Genomic DNA, 16,716 nt, shown 5'->3' with positions numbered 1-16,716 from the left:
TGTCAAGCAAAAATTTTTGGCAGCCCGCGATTTTTTCCACAACTGCGAAACTTTCTTTCAGAAACCCGTATGGGTTTCCTTTGTAGTTTCGTGCTACATTCGCATCCATGACAATTTGCCCTTTCCCTTGAGTGCTTAGAAGTGTAGCGCATTCCAGCCGCCCGGTGAATGTTTGTTGTATTCATAATTAGGAAAAATGCAGCATTTAGGCTTCAGTGCTTGCTTTCTCGCAGAGTACTTGCGGTACAATTTACGGGCCCGTACGGTTTAACAATATCAGAGTGTGATATTAGGCGGGCTCACGTGAAAGTGATTTGCGCTGCAAAAACAGGACGGGCTGCATAGTATGCTTCCGGAGTGTTCAATTTCTTAGAAATTTCATTTGAAAACCCAATATAACAAATAGTTCGAACACTATAAATATCTGAGCACTTCTGTGGGTGTTCTAAAAATGACAGGTCGAAAATGACGTGCCCAATCCTTCTTTACTCACTCGACCGCGTCGTTAAACATGTTTTGCAGGATCCCATACGCATTCTGCTCGCGGTAATTGTATAATCCGAGAGCTAATAACGTCTTTCTCTGGGCGTCGTTGCCTTGTACTTGTTTGAGTTTCTGCAAAGAAATGCGTTAGAACGCATAAGAGGACAAGATCAGCATGTGCGTCATTGAAAAGAATAGATAGCGTTAACTGGGGGCGAAAAAAAAAACAAGTAATTATGATTATTCATTGCTTCTTTTTTATTCTCATGTCATTCGTTCCTGCTTTATTGCTTCTTTAATTTATGGTTTGCCTTCACAAAATTTTATTTCAGAACCATGGAGATGCAATGAGAACATATTCTTGTTTCCGAATCATAGTTAAAGGGGCTTGACACACAATTTACGATCAAAACATGTATTGTGTTGAAGAACACGTTGACAAAATTTTAGCACTTTTGGGCAAGCATGTGATTTGTAATTAAATTTTATGTTACATTGGAACGCCATAAGAGTCGAGCAACATTGGCGCGCTCGTGACAAGCTGCAAGCTTGCCGAAGAGAGCAGTGTATATTCCGCAAACAATCCCATGTTTCAGCTGTGCGCACATGCGGGAAACTTTTGCTTCGTTCAGCTTGCCGTGGGAATTGTTCAGATTGCCATAGGAATTGTTCAACCTGCCATTGGAATTCTTCAACTTGCCATTAGAATTGTTCAACTTGCCACTGGGATTGTTCAAGTTGCAATTGGAATTGTTCACCTTGCCAAAGGAATTCTTCAGCTTGCCATTGAAATAGTTCAGCTTGGCATTGCAATTGTTCAGCGTGCCATCGGAATTGTTCAGCTTGCCATCGGAACTGTTCAGCTTGGCATTGGAACTGTTCAGCTTGGCGTTGGAATTGTTCAGCTTGCCATTGGAAATGTTCAGCGTGCCATTGGAAATGTTCAGCTTGGCACTGGAATTGCTCAGCTTGCCATTGGAATTTTTCAACTTGCCATTGGAATTGTCCAACTTGCCATTGGAATTGTTGAACTTGCAGCGACTGAAAAACTGCCACAGTGAGCGCCCATGTACAGCTGTAGGGTACCAGAGCGAACGAAGAATGTGGGCGGGAAGGACTGGCCCTCACCTGACACTTCTGTTTTCTGCACAGAGCACTTGCACGCCAGACAGCTACAACGACGATTTCCGCCTGCTGGTAGAGTTTGGGGATACCCACGAAAAAGCGGAGGCTGCGGCCATACGCGGCCGTGTTCGCGCACCGACCCATCCGGCAGGCTGTACCCAGGCCAAACCAACGTTAATAGAACTCAGATTCACATCTACGCTGAAAATGGGCTCCGTGGCGGTCGCGAGAACTAATGGCACTGCGATCGAGTCGCGCTATCGGCTGCGCTTCCGGTTGCGCTCCTTCTTTGCTGCGGCTGCGTCCTGTGTGGTTATTTGTGGCGTGCTGCAGAAGTTCGTTCGGAGGTTTGAGCGTTCGCGCTGGTCTGCGGAGCTGTGAAGCCTGGCTTGTGTCGAGCATGCGATATGCTGACGTATTTTACACCGGGTTGAACAAGCGGCTCCAAGTCGTCAGCTAAGCGCTACTTTTAATGCGTAAGCATTCTTTGGCGAGTACCACAGGTCCATCAAGCGAAAAGTGTAATGCCTTGTTTCTGCACAAAAAAAAGCGTCTTTGCGAACTTAAATGTTTATACACTATAATATAAATGTAGAGGATTGGTAGCTTTATAAGAGATAAGGAAGATTAAAAAAATATGACCAGAGGGAATACCCATAGGGATTCACAGGGCTCCATAGAAAATGCATGGAGAAGCTTATAGTAGGGGTGAGCCAAATGGAATTTGGGGGTGGGCAACTCTAAAGTTGGACGGGGGCTAACTTAAATTTGGGGATGGGCCAGCGCGCAATAAGACTAACTTTATCCAAGGAAATTCGTAGCTTATACAGGGTGCAAATGCCATGTAGCTGGACAGAACCAAGGTAATGCTGTTTGCCGTCGCTTGGAGATACTCAGATTATTTTTTGCATTCTTCGAAAGTATATAATTAGTCTTAATAAATAATAAACTTCTCAAATATTATTGGATTAAAAGTAAATCAGAAAATTGTATACCAGCATGTAAAACTCCCAATGCAGCTTTCTGTTGCTCAATATGTGGTAGATAAAAGTGTTTTTCCGAGCGTGAAAGAAGCCCGCGAATATACGCAAAGTGCCTCGAGCGGCGAGTCACGCGAAAATTTTGTGTGTGTATTAACGCTTTCCTGTACGTTCAGCGCACATACGTGGCGCACATACCATTTACTCCATTCTAATGTGCACTTTTTTCAAGTCTACAAATTTAATCACATGGGCGCTGTATTCTAATACGAAACCTACGCTACAATCGCGGCATGCCATCATAAAGTGATTAAAATTTCTGCAATCCAATCCAATGCACACGCCGCTGCAGCTAAGGGAGCTGTGGTAGCTTTGAGCCCGCTCCGTTAGTTCGTGAGGCTGTCATAGTCTGCAAGGCGTTTAAGAAATACGGTGTCTCAGAGTGGCAACGAAGAATGTTCTGGGCTGAAGTGATAAAGAGGCCTTTGACATCTACAACCGTGACGCCCGTTTCGCTGCATACGCACGCATTAAATTATTTTTGTCCAAGTCAATCACGTTCATGCCGTGAATAAGCTGGAGATTAAACAATGGACAGCGTTGCACTTATGATCGATAAGTGCGGGTGTCTACTCCAATTATGGGCAATGCAATTGTTTTTATTTCCGTTTGTGAGAACGGGGTGCGCCTTACTACCGAGGGTGCGTAAGAATCGAGTAATTACACGTGGTACTGTGACAGGCAGTATTCTTATAGGCTAGTGTAAGCGTATACTTGGTGTAGAATGTCTGCTTCGTGTGCCATTTATTTTGTTCCCGTAGCAGTTTTTGTATATCGGAAGGCCATGCAAAGTACGTGTATCATATAAACATATTCGCTTAACCATCTACAGAAGAAACAGCACCGACAAGCGGCATCAGTGCGGGATTTCACACGCGGACCAGGAGCAATGATGCACTTACTGTGAGAAGTCCTTTTGCTTTGTTGAACAGGTCGTTCACCTTATTCGCTCTCTGCAACACGTTCAGCACGCCATAGTGCTTGATATTTTTTGGTACCAGTTCCCTTAGCTTTTTTTCTACCTCTGCGTTCACGGCGGCGGCGTTTGTGTACCTGGGAATGAATGAAAGAGTTCGCAGGTCATACCCTTGTCACGATGGTCTGCACAGGTGTTCGTTGACTGATCTCCAGTGTGCAAAAAAAAAAACAAAAAAAAAACAATAAGATGCGGCACTTCCATCTAATGTAAGCTAATAGTAAGAGTGTTACGCTCCACACTCTTGCCGCAAATGACAAAAGACATTTCACAATGCCTACCTACAAGTGTACAGTCACGAGCGAAATTATATGAATGAATGAACGAGGTCAAAGGTCATACGCTTGTCGCGATGGTTCGAAAAAGAAATGTGGGTAGGTTGTATCAGGGATGCAGCTGTAATAGGGTCCATGAAACTTCTTGTACTCGCTGCAGGATACCGAAATGACGTATAGACAAATGCACAAGTTACCTTCATTCACGCACAACAAAGTTCACATGCATAATTGCTGTTACAACAAGTGGGTGTCTCACGGTCTAATTTTGCAGTCGTGCTCACTTCGTAATGATAGTGGGTCCGTTTGTTTCGCAAGCTGGGCGGCAATAACCTAATATATTCCAATCTGCTTTTTTCTTAAATTCCAAATCCGCCATTGGCCCTCCATGGTAGGTCAAAATGGCTTGGACTACGCTCAAGTAGGCTTGGTCGCCCTGCCATATGTGCTTGGCCGGAGTAATTTTGACCGATCACAGAAGGCTACTATGGCGAATTTCGAAAAAAAAACTGCCCCCCCCCCCCTCCCGTCCTACTTTTGGCACCAGAGGCTGCCTCGCGCTTCTCAAGCCCTCCGTACTCGTAGATGGTTGGGGCTCCTGTGCTTGCCTCCAATCTCCTGTGATCGCACTCGATCCATGACGAGACGGACACGTTCTGCCGTAGTGAAAGGGTTCGCGTATCTCTGTCTTGCTGCTGCCCGAGTCTCTTCACGCCCTTTCCGGATACAGCGTTCCGAACGCAGGACCATGGCCGAACGAGCTCCAAATTTCTGCAGCACAGTGCACGCTGGTAGGCCTTCTGATGAGCGTGCACAGGTTTGGTTTCGATAAACTATACGTACTGTGGCATAGCGAGCTTTTTTTAAACAAGACCATTTCGGTGGAATGTACCTGCATTAGTATACCCCTCTCGGGAAGTCAGCCGCGAGGCTAAGTATGGCTCCGACTGCGTCGTGCGTAGCTCGGTAGTGTCCCTATCTGCAGACGTCACACATGTAAAATAGAGTAATGGCTTCACCACTGTACACAACAAGTAAAAAAAAAAAAAAAAAATAAGAACGAAAAAAAAAATGCATTCGCTTTAAAAATGTCGTGATGGCCGCGTTGTATAACCGCCTGTGAATCAGACACTATTTCTACCAGCCATACTCGCCTGAAAAAGCTTCGTGCGTTTTTCTTTGTTTCCTCATAGCCAATGCAACAACCACTTCCGGCCCCAAAGCGTACAGCTCATTACAGGCACAATCAGCGATTTCGAAAGCCGAAATCGAACAAGTTCGCGCCTGTATTTAGTCCGCAAAGTTAAACTGGTAAGTAAGCACAAGATAAAAGATTCATTTAAGGGACAGGAATGCTAAATTACCCTTGTACTATTATTTGGAGCACGTTAATCATAGCGTCCCTCAGCCCATGCGTTACTCATTTTTATGGAGTACCACTTGACATTTTAGTCAGCGCAGCTGAAAATTTTCATCGAATATGTGAAATTCGCAGACAGTATGCAATAACCGTAGAGCATTACGTGCGACCTAGGTTTGGTGTGAGGCCGATCTTCTTTCACGCGGCCTTCAAAAAATTTGCAGTCCTTAAAGGCAAACTGCTGCGAAATTTCACCGGCGCTACACTGTTAATAACAGAATGGTACACTTGCGTAGTTTACTGAAGCAATCGTTGCAAAGCTAGCAGGGCTGATAATTGCCTAACTTTCTCATTAGCAGCCTTCAAGAAGCACCTAAGCTGCCTGTACGTGCATCCGATATTTTTCAGCGCAGCGCGCAAGCGCGTCAGGCGGCGTTGTTTCCCCCTGTTTCGGCATCAAAAAACATCTACTTTAGCAAGCATATCTCAATTTCGGCATATTCCTTAGAGGCTCCTTTGTATCTTCATTAGCTGAAACAGGGCTTCTCACGCGGCATAAATTTTGATGGAGTTGGCCTTTAACAGCGGCACTGGTATGCTTGGCCGGAACATGTAGCGTAAACGAGGTTTACTCAATTGAATCAATTACTAACCGGATATCAAATCCGATGCCACCAGAACTTCGAGTGAGGGTCTTCATTTCTTTCTCGAACATCTCCCAGCTTTGAGGCACCGTAACGCCGCGGAAGTCGTTCATAACAATGACGACGTTGGTGTAGTAGACGTAGGTACACAGGCCATCCCTCGGGATCATGCTGGGGAAGAGTGCGTAGTCGCCGATCGTGCAGACTATCTCGTCGACCGAGACTGCAAGCAGGAGGTGACGAGAAAGACGTTGGCGGCGGCGCAACAGAAATTCTCAAACATGTTTCATCTGAAGTTGTCAATTAGAGGTGGCTCCCATTGAAAAATTTTTAACGCTAATTAGACGAAAATAAAGTTCACTTTTCGATATAGCTGTGACCGCTCACTAAGCGGAGAGCGCTGGGAGCACTGTTCTTCCGTTTAAGGATGTACCATTTTTGTCTAGTTGCGCAGTGAAGGTTCACCTGCCCGGTCATTGCGCGAATTGTAAGCTACTAGCGCAGGCGCGGCATGTTACCGTTTACAGGGTGAAGCATGGCCTCCGGGAGGCGCGCGCCGCTCTGTCTCAGAGGCCATGCTGAAATCGCGAGCTCCTGACATTAGAGAGTTATAGCTCAGCGTATTTACGGGCCAGCGGAACGAGCGGGCGAGCGGAGAGGACAGCGAAGCGCCGCACGAAAGGAAGAGTTTTAGCTCAGCGACCCCTCGCTTTTCTCCAAGTCAGCTTCAAGCGCTTCGACACATCGGGGCTGTTTATGGCCACGGCTCACACGTTGCTAATCTGGAGCCCCAAGGAACAGCCATTCCTAGCCAAAAGCGTCCCTGACGCTTCGAGCACAACCGAGATATATATATTCACATCCGAGCACGCAACCGAGCACGCAGATATATTAGAGCACAACCCTGAAGGGCTGTGCTCGAATATATCTGCGTGCAAGCATACTGTGTTTAATGATAGCTCAAAAACCTTATCCGCTTCAGCTACAATCCTGTTCGCCGCTGCGCTGTAACCTATGACTTCCGTGTACGATGCGTGTGACCTTGGATCACCCCGGTGTTTAATTGCTGCTAGGATAATAAATTGCCTGTCGTATAGTAGAAACTAGGTATACAGAATGTTCCACCAATCATGCACAAAAGTATGCAAATGCTACGTAGCTGGACAGAACCACGGTAATGTTGTTTGCCTTCGTTAATTGGAGGTAATAAGATTGGTTTTTGCATTCCGCCTTATTACATAATTAGCCCTAATTGATCAACTGATCCAATATTAAAATTAGGTGAAATGTGCGAGTGAGAAAATTGTAGAGCAACATGAAAAAAAATTACACCATCTTCCCGTAGCGGAACCCTGAGTAGTATGCGAAGCAGCCACGGGGTCGACTCAAGGTAGTTTTATCAGCTGTATAAACTGGGACATGCAGCAGCACCAGCAACGCGCAGAACTGTTGTCGACGCCGCCGGCGTTTTGCCCGCGTTCGCACCGAACGCGCGCGGCGTTGGTGCCTCTGGGGCGCCTGCCGTCGCGTCTCTAACCTAAGCTGCTTCGCATTATCGCGCGCGGAGCCGCAGGTGTTGCCATTCGTTGCGCAATCAGGAGAGGAGGGGAGCGTTGAAGAGGAGAGGGGGAAGGAGGGGGAGGAGGATGCGCATGAATGCCTAGACGAGAGATGAGACAAGGAGAGGATAGGAGGGGGAGGAGGGAGGAGAGGAGATGAGACAAGGAGAGGAGCGGTGGGGGAGGAGGATGCGCATGCGCAGTAGGGGTGTGAACGCCGCACGGTGGAGGGAGGGAGGGAGGGAGTGACATAGCCCCGAGCATAAGATGCTTCGCATCTAAAACTGCAGCCAGTTCCGCAAAGTTTTGTTTCTGCGATTGTCGCGGATATTTCTTTTTTTTTCGCTGTGGTAGTCTTCGTTTGAGACCAAATGAACGACCACATCTCCGCTGTTTCGGCAGATTGCGTCCCATCCCTAGCAACGCCGTCACCCGTGGAAGCCGACGCGTCCCATCCCCCGCAACGCGCTTGGAACGCCGTCGCCCGTGGACGCCGACACGTCCCATCCGTCGCAAGTAGCGCCGTTCGACCCAGCCAAGCGGCCGCGAATGCTTCGCTGTGGTCGCCTGATGCTGCTGATGATGATTTAATGGCATCCTCTTTGAAGCGGGGCGGTGACAAATAGTCACCTAGCCTGCTTGATTTGTTGCGGTATGCTATACCTGTTTTTTTTCTAGCATTTTCGTTTACTTCTCATTGATATTCTTTTATTTAATCTACCTTGTACTGCTACCTAGGATTTTAAGAGATCAGGTAGTATCAATCTCTTTCCTGCTTTTTGTCCAGCAATACTCCAATCGTCTCTTGCTCATCTCTACGGCTAACCATTTAATGCTTCCTCACACTTTAAACTCAAGCGCTTCTGGAAGTTGTACGTTCTCGCTGAGTGAATCCCTTCGCCTTCCATTAGGATGTACTAGCTGAGCGGCCTCTGGATCTTTACTGCAGCATACACAAGCCTCGTCTAGTTCCGAATATTTGCTCCGGTATGTTTTGGTCCTTACGCAACCGGCTCGAGCCTCAAATAGCAAGACAAAGCCCTTTGTGTTATCGTACAGATTATCCCTGCTAATTTCTTTCATCTCATCCTTGTAAATCTCCACGGTCTTTTTTGTTGCTATTCTTTGCCTCCAATTCACTGTCTCTATTTCTCTCACTTTCTGATGACTCCTGGTTGTCTATTTGCAATATTGATTATCCTGTACTTGTTTGCCAACATTCTTGACCTCTTCCTCCATTCTGTGTCCACGCTTTTCAAATACAGATACTTGTGCACTTTAGCCGCCCATTTATTTTCATCCATGCTCCTGAGTCTTTCTTAAAAAACTAATTTTGCGCTGTGCTTCTGACTTCAAAAGAGGCCCCAGCCATATCACCCTGCACTGCCTCATTTGTGGTTTTACCGTGGGCTCCCAGAGCCAACCGGCCTACTGATCTCTGGTTAACTGCCGACTCCGACAAGATATCCGATTTTAAGCATAGAATGGCATTGGCGAACGCTCGCGCTGGCACCATTACTCTTTTCCAGATTCCACGCACTCCCTCATACTTGCTGTGGCCCCACGGTGCTCTGTGTTTCATTATGGCTGCATTCCGCTTCCAGTTTATTGTCAGATTATCCTGGATGTTGCTTGAGTGAGTCATTCCTTCATTTATGTATACGCTGAGGTACTTATATTGCTTGACTACGGGTATGACTTGCTGTTGAATTGACAACACATAATTACTCGTCACTTTATTAAATATGGTAATTCCACATTTCTCCAAGCTTAAGGTTAATTAGGCCTAATTATGTAATTAGGCGGAATGCAAAAGGTAATATGAGCTTTCCCTTTATTGTCAGATTATCCTGGTCATTGCTTGAGTAAGTCTTGCCTTCATTTATGTATACGCCGAGGTACTTATATTGCTTGACTACGGGTATGACTTACTGTTGAATTATATATATATATATATATATATATATATATATATAATACCCGTATACCCGTAAGTCTTACTGTTGAATATATATATATATATATATATATATACCCGTATACCCGTAGTCAAGCAATATAAGTACCTCGGCGTATAACCACGAAAGTGACTTTTCGGACTGGCCATCGTTCACCCAGGAATTTCGCCATATATTCGGCATGTCGTCTGGACGCTCCGAAATCGCGAAACAGAGGCTGGCAACGTGCGTACAAGACCAGGACGAGTCCTATACATCCTACATTGAGGACGTTCTCGCTCTCTGCCGCCGCTCACACAGTGACATGGCTGAAGCTGAACGCCTTCGCCACATACTCAAGGGCATCAACACAGTCGCCTTTAATGCTCTCGTCATGCAGAACCCAAACTGCGTTGGTGATATCATCATGGCGTGCCAACGTCTAGACACGCTCCAGTCTATTTGCCTGCCACGCGCCTCTTGCGACCATCGTCTCAACGGTGATGCTGAGTTGCGAGCCCTGATACGCACTCTCATCAGGGAAGAACTTCACGGACACCTTCTGGACCTGCGACGCTTGCGACCGTTCGCCCTGCTCCTACTGGACTGCGTGACATCATCAAGGACGAACTGGCGTCGATGACAAACGCCCAAGTGGAAAAGTCTACTGGACCATTTTGTCCGCCAAGTTATGCCGAAATTGACTCCCGGCCTCCCTCGACCGTTCAGTCTCCACCTGCCGAAGCTTACCGCGACTCCCTAGCTTCGCTGGCAGCGAATACTCCTGCACAGCCGTACTACTCTCCGTGGCGGTCGTCACGCCCGGTTTGTTTCTACTGCGGTACCCGCGGCCACATTTCTTGCTACTGCCGTTGGCGTCAGCAGAATGAAAGGCGGGGCTATGCTATCATTGAGCGGGACAGCGCACCTAGGTTTGACTTTTACGTTCCCGGGCGGCGTATTTCCATTTGCTAGTAGGTACAGCGTTTGATCGCTGGCGCCACGCTGCGCCGCTCGCGCGTACCATGTTTCGAGCCGCCGCCGTTGGAACGGAGGAGGCGTTGACGGAGAAAACGCTGGACTGGTGGTGACTTAGCCTGCTGTTGGGATCGGTGGTATTATAAACGCATCACTGTTTTGATGATCCAAATATAATCTCACTATCAGGGAGGGAGCAGTCTACCTGACTGGAGCAGTATTTTTTTATTTGGGGTGTTGCTACGCTGCGCTCCGCAACACCACAACGACCGCCGCTTCGCGTCGGCGCCCAGCACCATGGCTGCCGCCGTGGCGCCGGGGTTCAAGCGACCGCGCTGGCAAACAGTGAGAGCAAAAAAAGGAAAAAGCGTGATATTGAAAAAAAAAATGTGGTTGATCCCTCTTATATAGGAATCGGTATAGAACACGAAAGTGAAACGTGTCTTCACAGAAGTAGTGTAATGTTTATTGCACATTGATATATAATGTCTATTGGTGTTTTGTGGCTAAAGTGCCCTTAGGCGTTGATGCACCCACGCTGACGCCTGGTGGCACGTCTCCTCCATCACGACTACCAACGTCGATGACCATGAGCAACCGTCGTGCATATGGAAGCTGCACTACGCTGCACACGCTAGCACAACGCGAAAGACGAAGCACGTAACTGACACACTAATACAACGCGCAAGACAAAGCACGTAACTGAATCGTCACCGAGTCAAATCAGCGCGTACAGCGCGTCGTAATTGCAGCCTCCGCGATCAACTTCAGAAACATTTCCAGAGCTAATTGCGGAGGCCACGCTCCGCTGTGCTGAGTACGGTGAACGCCACCTGGCGTTGGTAGTGCTTCTTGATGCCAGCGTCCCTTCGAATGCTGGCATCGAGGCGTCGTAGTGCTGAGACCACCGAAGCGTTCACTGTCGGTGCGCGTTAGTGTCATAATGCAGTACTTCTCTTTTCTGCTCGTAGGCGGCGGCACCGCCCCGAGCAAGAGCGCGGGTACACGGAGGAGTGTTAGATATATAAGGCGCGTCTGTGTAGCTCTCTGCAAATGCGTTTGTGGCGCAATGGGTTAAACGCTCGGCGATCTATCGTCGCGGACCGAGAGGTCGTGGGTTCGATTTCCAAATTTTGCATGTTTGTGGAACTTTTTCTTCTGGTTTCTTTCTTTGTATTATGTTCGTGTACATTGTAAGAACGTCATTCCGTATTTCCGTATGACGTATTTCCGTGACGGAAATACGTCAGTGAAGTCTTGGTGGACCCCGGCATAAAACACTTTCGTGTTAAAAAATGTAGCCAGAGCGGGTTTCGAACCCGCGTACGCAAGATCCAGAAGCGAGCGCCGTAACCACTCAGCCATACAGCCACGCTTCCAAGGGTTGCATTTGTGCAAACCATATCATTGCGTTCGAGCGCCCTCGGTGAACGGAACCACCTAGAAACGCGGTACGTGCGAGCGGCGCAGCGTGGCGCCAGCGGTCAAACGCTGTACCTACTAGCAAATTTAGTGTTGCTCCCGGGCGTCACCCAGGTGAAAGGCGAGGCTACGCCAACTTTGAGCGAGACAGGACACCAGGGCCAGATTCCTACGTTCCCGGACCGTACACAACCTCCTCTGGTTGCTCTCCTTCACCTTCCCAGGACATGGCTCGAGCATCTCGCTCGCCCCGGCGTCGCTCTCCTTCACCTTACCGCCGTTCCTCATCGCCCTTGCGCGCTGCTTCCCATGTTGTGGACACCCGCTCGGAAAACTAGAGGCTGCAGTTTTTGGAGGAGAAACTGCATCGTGTCGGACTATCCCAATTCCTCCTGCTCGCCCCGCCAATTTGCTCTCGGTTTGTGTGGAAGGTGTTTCCGTCGACACCCTTGTAGATACTGGAGCCGCTATTTCCGTTATACATCGTGAACTGTGCTTTCGTCTGCAAAAAGTGCCAACGCCGTATGTCGGTCCGGTCCTATGTGGTGCCAATGACGTTCCCATCTTTCCTACCGGACAGTGCACAGCTCGAGTTCAGATAGACGGTATTCGTCATCATGTGCAACTTGCGGTGCTTTCGACGTGCGCTCATCAGATTATATTAGGTTGGAACTTCCTGTCCGCTGCTTCTGCACTAATTTCGTGCGGCGACCCAAGGATTCACATCAGTGACACCGAGATTTATACGGTTTTCGATTTCCCATGTCCCAACCTCATTGCAGCAGCGGATTTTCTTATACCACCAGACGAAGAACGTATTATTACCGTTGGGTTAACAGACATTGTCGACGGAGACGCGTTGGATGTACTTTCTCAGCGCTGCATTTCTCGAGGACTCGCCATCGCTTCTTGCTTGGTCCAGTTCTCGAGTGGCTATGCCACCCTCACAGCCTTTAATACGACTCCTGAGCCACTACTACTGCCGAAAGGGTCTACTGTCGCCAAGCTCGCCGACGCTGCGCCGGTATGTGTCGTCAGTGTTTCGCCTGCCACATCTTCCGCGAATTGTACGCCCGCAGAAGGCCACACTAGTGCTATTAAGGCCACCTTGAGTGCAGATCTCAATCCGGCCCAGACCAATGCACTCCTCACCATTTTAATGAAGCATGAAGCTTGTTTTGACGTTTCTTCGCGAGGCCGGGGTCAGACCACTGTAACTACGAATCGAATTGAAACAGACGGCTCTCGCATCATTCGCCGTCAACCGTACCGTGTGTCACCTTCGGAGCGAAAAGTTATAGCAGAACAAGTGAACGACATGCTGACACGCAACATTATAAGGCCTTCAGCAAGCCCTTGGTCTTCTCCTGTTGTGCTTGTTAAAAAAAAGGATGGTTCTGTGCGCTTTTCCATCGATTATAGGGCGCTAAACAAAATTACCCGTCAGGATGTTTATCCAATGCCTCGTATTGACGATGCCTTGGATACCTTACAAGGTGCCGAGTATTTCTCGAGCCTCGACTTGCGCTCCGGATATTGGTAGATTCCCATGCATGAGCCAGATAAAGAAAAGACTGCGTTTGCTACACCTGATGGTTATTTCGGATTTAACGTGATGCCTTTTGGACTGTGCAATGCACCAGCTACGTTTGAACGTATCATAGATACAGTACTCCGTGGCTTAAAATGGAAGACCTGCCTTTGTTACTTGGACGACATTGTCATCTTTTCGTCGAGTTTCTCCCAGTACCTACAACGTCTAGACCAAGTTCTCGCGTGTCTAGCAAAAGTTGGTCTCCAACTCAATACTAAAAAGTGTCGCTTTGCAAGCCGAAGCATTAAAGTATTGGGCCACGTCGTCAGTAAGCATGGCATCCAGCCTGATCCCGATAAAAGCGCTGCAGTACTGCAATTTCCGCCACCAACCGCACTTAAAGAACTGCGCAGCTTTCTAGGAGTGGCGTCCTACTTCCGCCGCTTTGTCCGTGACTTCGCCACGATCGCCGCTCCTCTACACAAACTTCTGACTTCGAGCGCGTCCTTTGTGTGGTCGAACGACTGTGAAGCCGCCTTCCAGACCCTCAAACGAGTTCTCACGTCAGGGCCCGTGCTCCGTCATTTCGATGCAACGGCCCCGACTATTCTACACACTGATGCCAGTGGGCATGGAATTGGCGCTTTCCTCCTGCAGCGGAATCAGAAGTCCGAAGAGCAAGTCGTGGCTTCTGCAAGTCGTGCTCTTTCTCCTGCTGAGCGCAACTACACGATTACAGAACAGGAATGCCTCGCCATCGTATGGTCAATACAAAAATTTCGTCCGTATCTCTACGGCCGCCATTTCACAGTTGTGACCGACCATCATGCTCTCTGTTGGTTGTCGTCCCTGAAAAAACTTGTCTGGACGCCTCGGCCGTTGGGTACTGCGCTTACAGGAATATGACTTCACTGTCACGTACAGGTCCGGCAAACAACATCAAGATGACGACGCTTTGTCGCGCTGCCCGCTGTCCCCAAACGCCCATGCTTCACCTTCGGTCTGCACGTCACCATCTAGCCACACGTCTCAGCACACGCCCAGTAGCCCGGGACAGTCGGTTGCCTCAGTTGACTTTCTTCCGTCTACTGACCTCGTCTCACTCCAACGTACTGACCCATACTGCCGTACGCTGATCGCCCGACTTACTGGCTTGGTACGACCCCCCAACAGTCGCTTAAGACGACAACTTTCGCGTTTTAAGCTTCAAGGTGGAGCGTTATTTCGATAAATCTACCATCCTTCCGGTAACCGATGGGTACCAGTCATACCTCGCTCACTTCGACTCCAACTGTTGAATCGACAACACGTAATTACTCGTCACTTTATTAAAGATCATAATTCCTGATTTCTCTGAGCTTAATATTAATTAAGACTGTGTAATTAGGCGGAATGCAAAAGGTAATATTAGTATCTGCAATTGATGACAAGCCATATTCCCTTTGTTCTGTGAAGCTACGTGGCATTTACATATTTTTATATCTTGGTGCATGATAGTTGGAACACTCTGTATGCCGTAGAAATTTGCATGAATGAATAAAGATACAACACGATGCGTCGTTCTGAAATAGAGTTCAAATAAAACACCACCTGAGGATGGACATGACATTTGCGCTAACATAAACAAATGATTGCAATAACACCAACTGAAAATGCTCACGGCATGCACCATGATATTTGCGCGTAATCTTTGTTTGTAGACATGCGTGCGTCCCACTTCGAGTAAACCAATTGTTGAAGTAATCATAATATGTATTTGTGCTTGCTCAGTCCATGCTTTATTTGCGCGATTCCCTTTGCCCCAAATTGCCGTATCAGCCAATTTGACTCTCTCCCAATCTCGTGGAAACATGCTGACAACATGTAGCCCAACTAAAAGTAGAGGTGCAAGCATAAGTTAAAGCCGCGTAGGTGGCTTTTCGACTAGATCACACTGCACATCTTTGGCATGCTACGCACTGAAGCATGCTTTGTAACTGTATTTCGGTTTATTCATCCCAGGAATAATCAGGCAGCTTTCTTTTTTTCACTCGCATATGATTACAAGTAAGCGCAATGCTAGACTCTCCCCACGTAGCATGCACAAATTACCGAGTCTGTGTTGTACTGCCGCACCTGCATTGAGCTGTATAACACGCATGCTATTGTGTCGTTTCCACCCAGTAGCCGTGGTGTAGTGATTAGGGTGCCTGGCTCGCGAAGACGTGAGTTCGAATCGAACTGTGGGGATAATTTTTTTGCCCATTTTTTTTTCATGTTCTTATAAATGGCTAATGTCAATAATTGCTTCTTTGAGGAGCGGAAAGAATGACCGCTGTTCCCTTGAGGAGCACTAGAAAGAAGACCTGCTAGCCCTTGCAGGAATAACCAAAGGGGAAGTAAGAGCTCATCTCACGGCATTTAACCCCAAAAAAGGACGAATAGCTGTTTCCTGCCAGCTACTCTCCTAAAGGACTAACTTTATTACCCTATTTCTTCTTTTTTTCTTAGGGAGTATGGTTGAGAACATTTTATTGGGGGGGATTTCCCTCCACTGTTATTTAGTGTTATTTGGCGTTCTTAGGTTTCAGAATACACGTGGAATCAATGTCGACACAGTTTGATATGCCGTCCACTTTACTCAGCATAGTGGATACGCTTTTTATACAAAGGAAGGGCGTGTGCATCGACTCGTGTATTGCCGCTTTTCCATGTGACATTCTATAAGCCAGCTATGACGACAATCTTGAAACTAAGCTCAGCCAGACGAGCACAGTAAAGCTGATGCGACACTTTGATGACTTTCTAATTTGTTATAATACTAACCCCCCTGACGCGCAGCCTGCTGATGCTATAATATATGACGTGCTCCGCACAGTGTTAGGTTCCTTTTAACTGACCACGGAGCATCCGTCAGATAATAAGCTGCGCTGCTCGTTCTTAAACTACCATGTGTGTTGGGGTTACGTTCCCCGGTCTAGTAAGAGCCTTCTCCATTTTTTTCCTCAACGCATTCAGAGATAGTTAAGCGCAGTATTCCAAGATCTTCCACGAAGGCGGCTCTCACCAGCTCTTGTGACCACAAGTAGATGCAAGCTTCGAATGGAAAGTAGCAAGGCTCAAGTTCGCAGGTTTCCCATTAACACTTATGACTTTCATTGCCGATAGCCTCGCAGCCAGCCTTAAATGTACTCGGCGGCCGCTAAATCTGAAAATCACTCTCAACAAGTGGTTGCTGTTATCCCATATGCGCACCAGGTCGTACATAATCTTAAAAAGGTTGTCAGCAGAACAGGCGTTAGGCTGCTCACTGCCCGAAATAAGTTAGGTAGTCTGCGCAAAAATGTTGTTAAAGAAAGCACAGGCAGCGGTTTGTTGACTGTATTGGACAATCAGTTTAGAAG

The 16,716-nt window shown here is 47.7% G+C and overlaps 2 protein-coding genes across 2 annotated transcripts in view; both read right to left on the bottom strand.

The window, feature by feature from the left end:
• The window catches only part of LOC125941414 (uncharacterized), a 48,076-nt gene extending 41,978 nt beyond the window's left edge, over window positions 1-6,098 (bottom strand). Inside the window, exons 1-3 of the mRNA XM_049658574.1 lie at window positions 5,913-6,098; window positions 3,551-3,701; window positions 494-615 (exon numbers count right to left, since the gene is read on the bottom strand). Coding sequence (XP_049514531.1) covers window positions 494-615; window positions 3,551-3,701; window positions 5,913-6,073 — 434 coding nt within the window. The 5' untranslated portion in view covers window positions 6,074-6,098. The remainder of the gene's footprint in view (window positions 1-493; window positions 616-3,550; window positions 3,702-5,912) is intronic.
• Window positions 1-16,716, bottom strand: part of LOC119433109 (uncharacterized) — a 259,341-nt gene that overhangs the window by 124,147 nt on the left and 118,478 nt on the right. The gene's annotated exons all lie outside the window — the stretch shown is intronic.

This window comes from Dermacentor silvarum, chromosome 11, assembly GCF_013339745.2.
Source record: "Dermacentor silvarum isolate Dsil-2018 chromosome 11, BIME_Dsil_1.4, whole genome shotgun sequence".
NCBI classification, from domain to species: domain Eukaryota; kingdom Metazoa; phylum Arthropoda; class Arachnida; order Ixodida; family Ixodidae; genus Dermacentor; species Dermacentor silvarum.
This window is presented reverse-complemented; position numbering and strand designations above follow the sequence as displayed.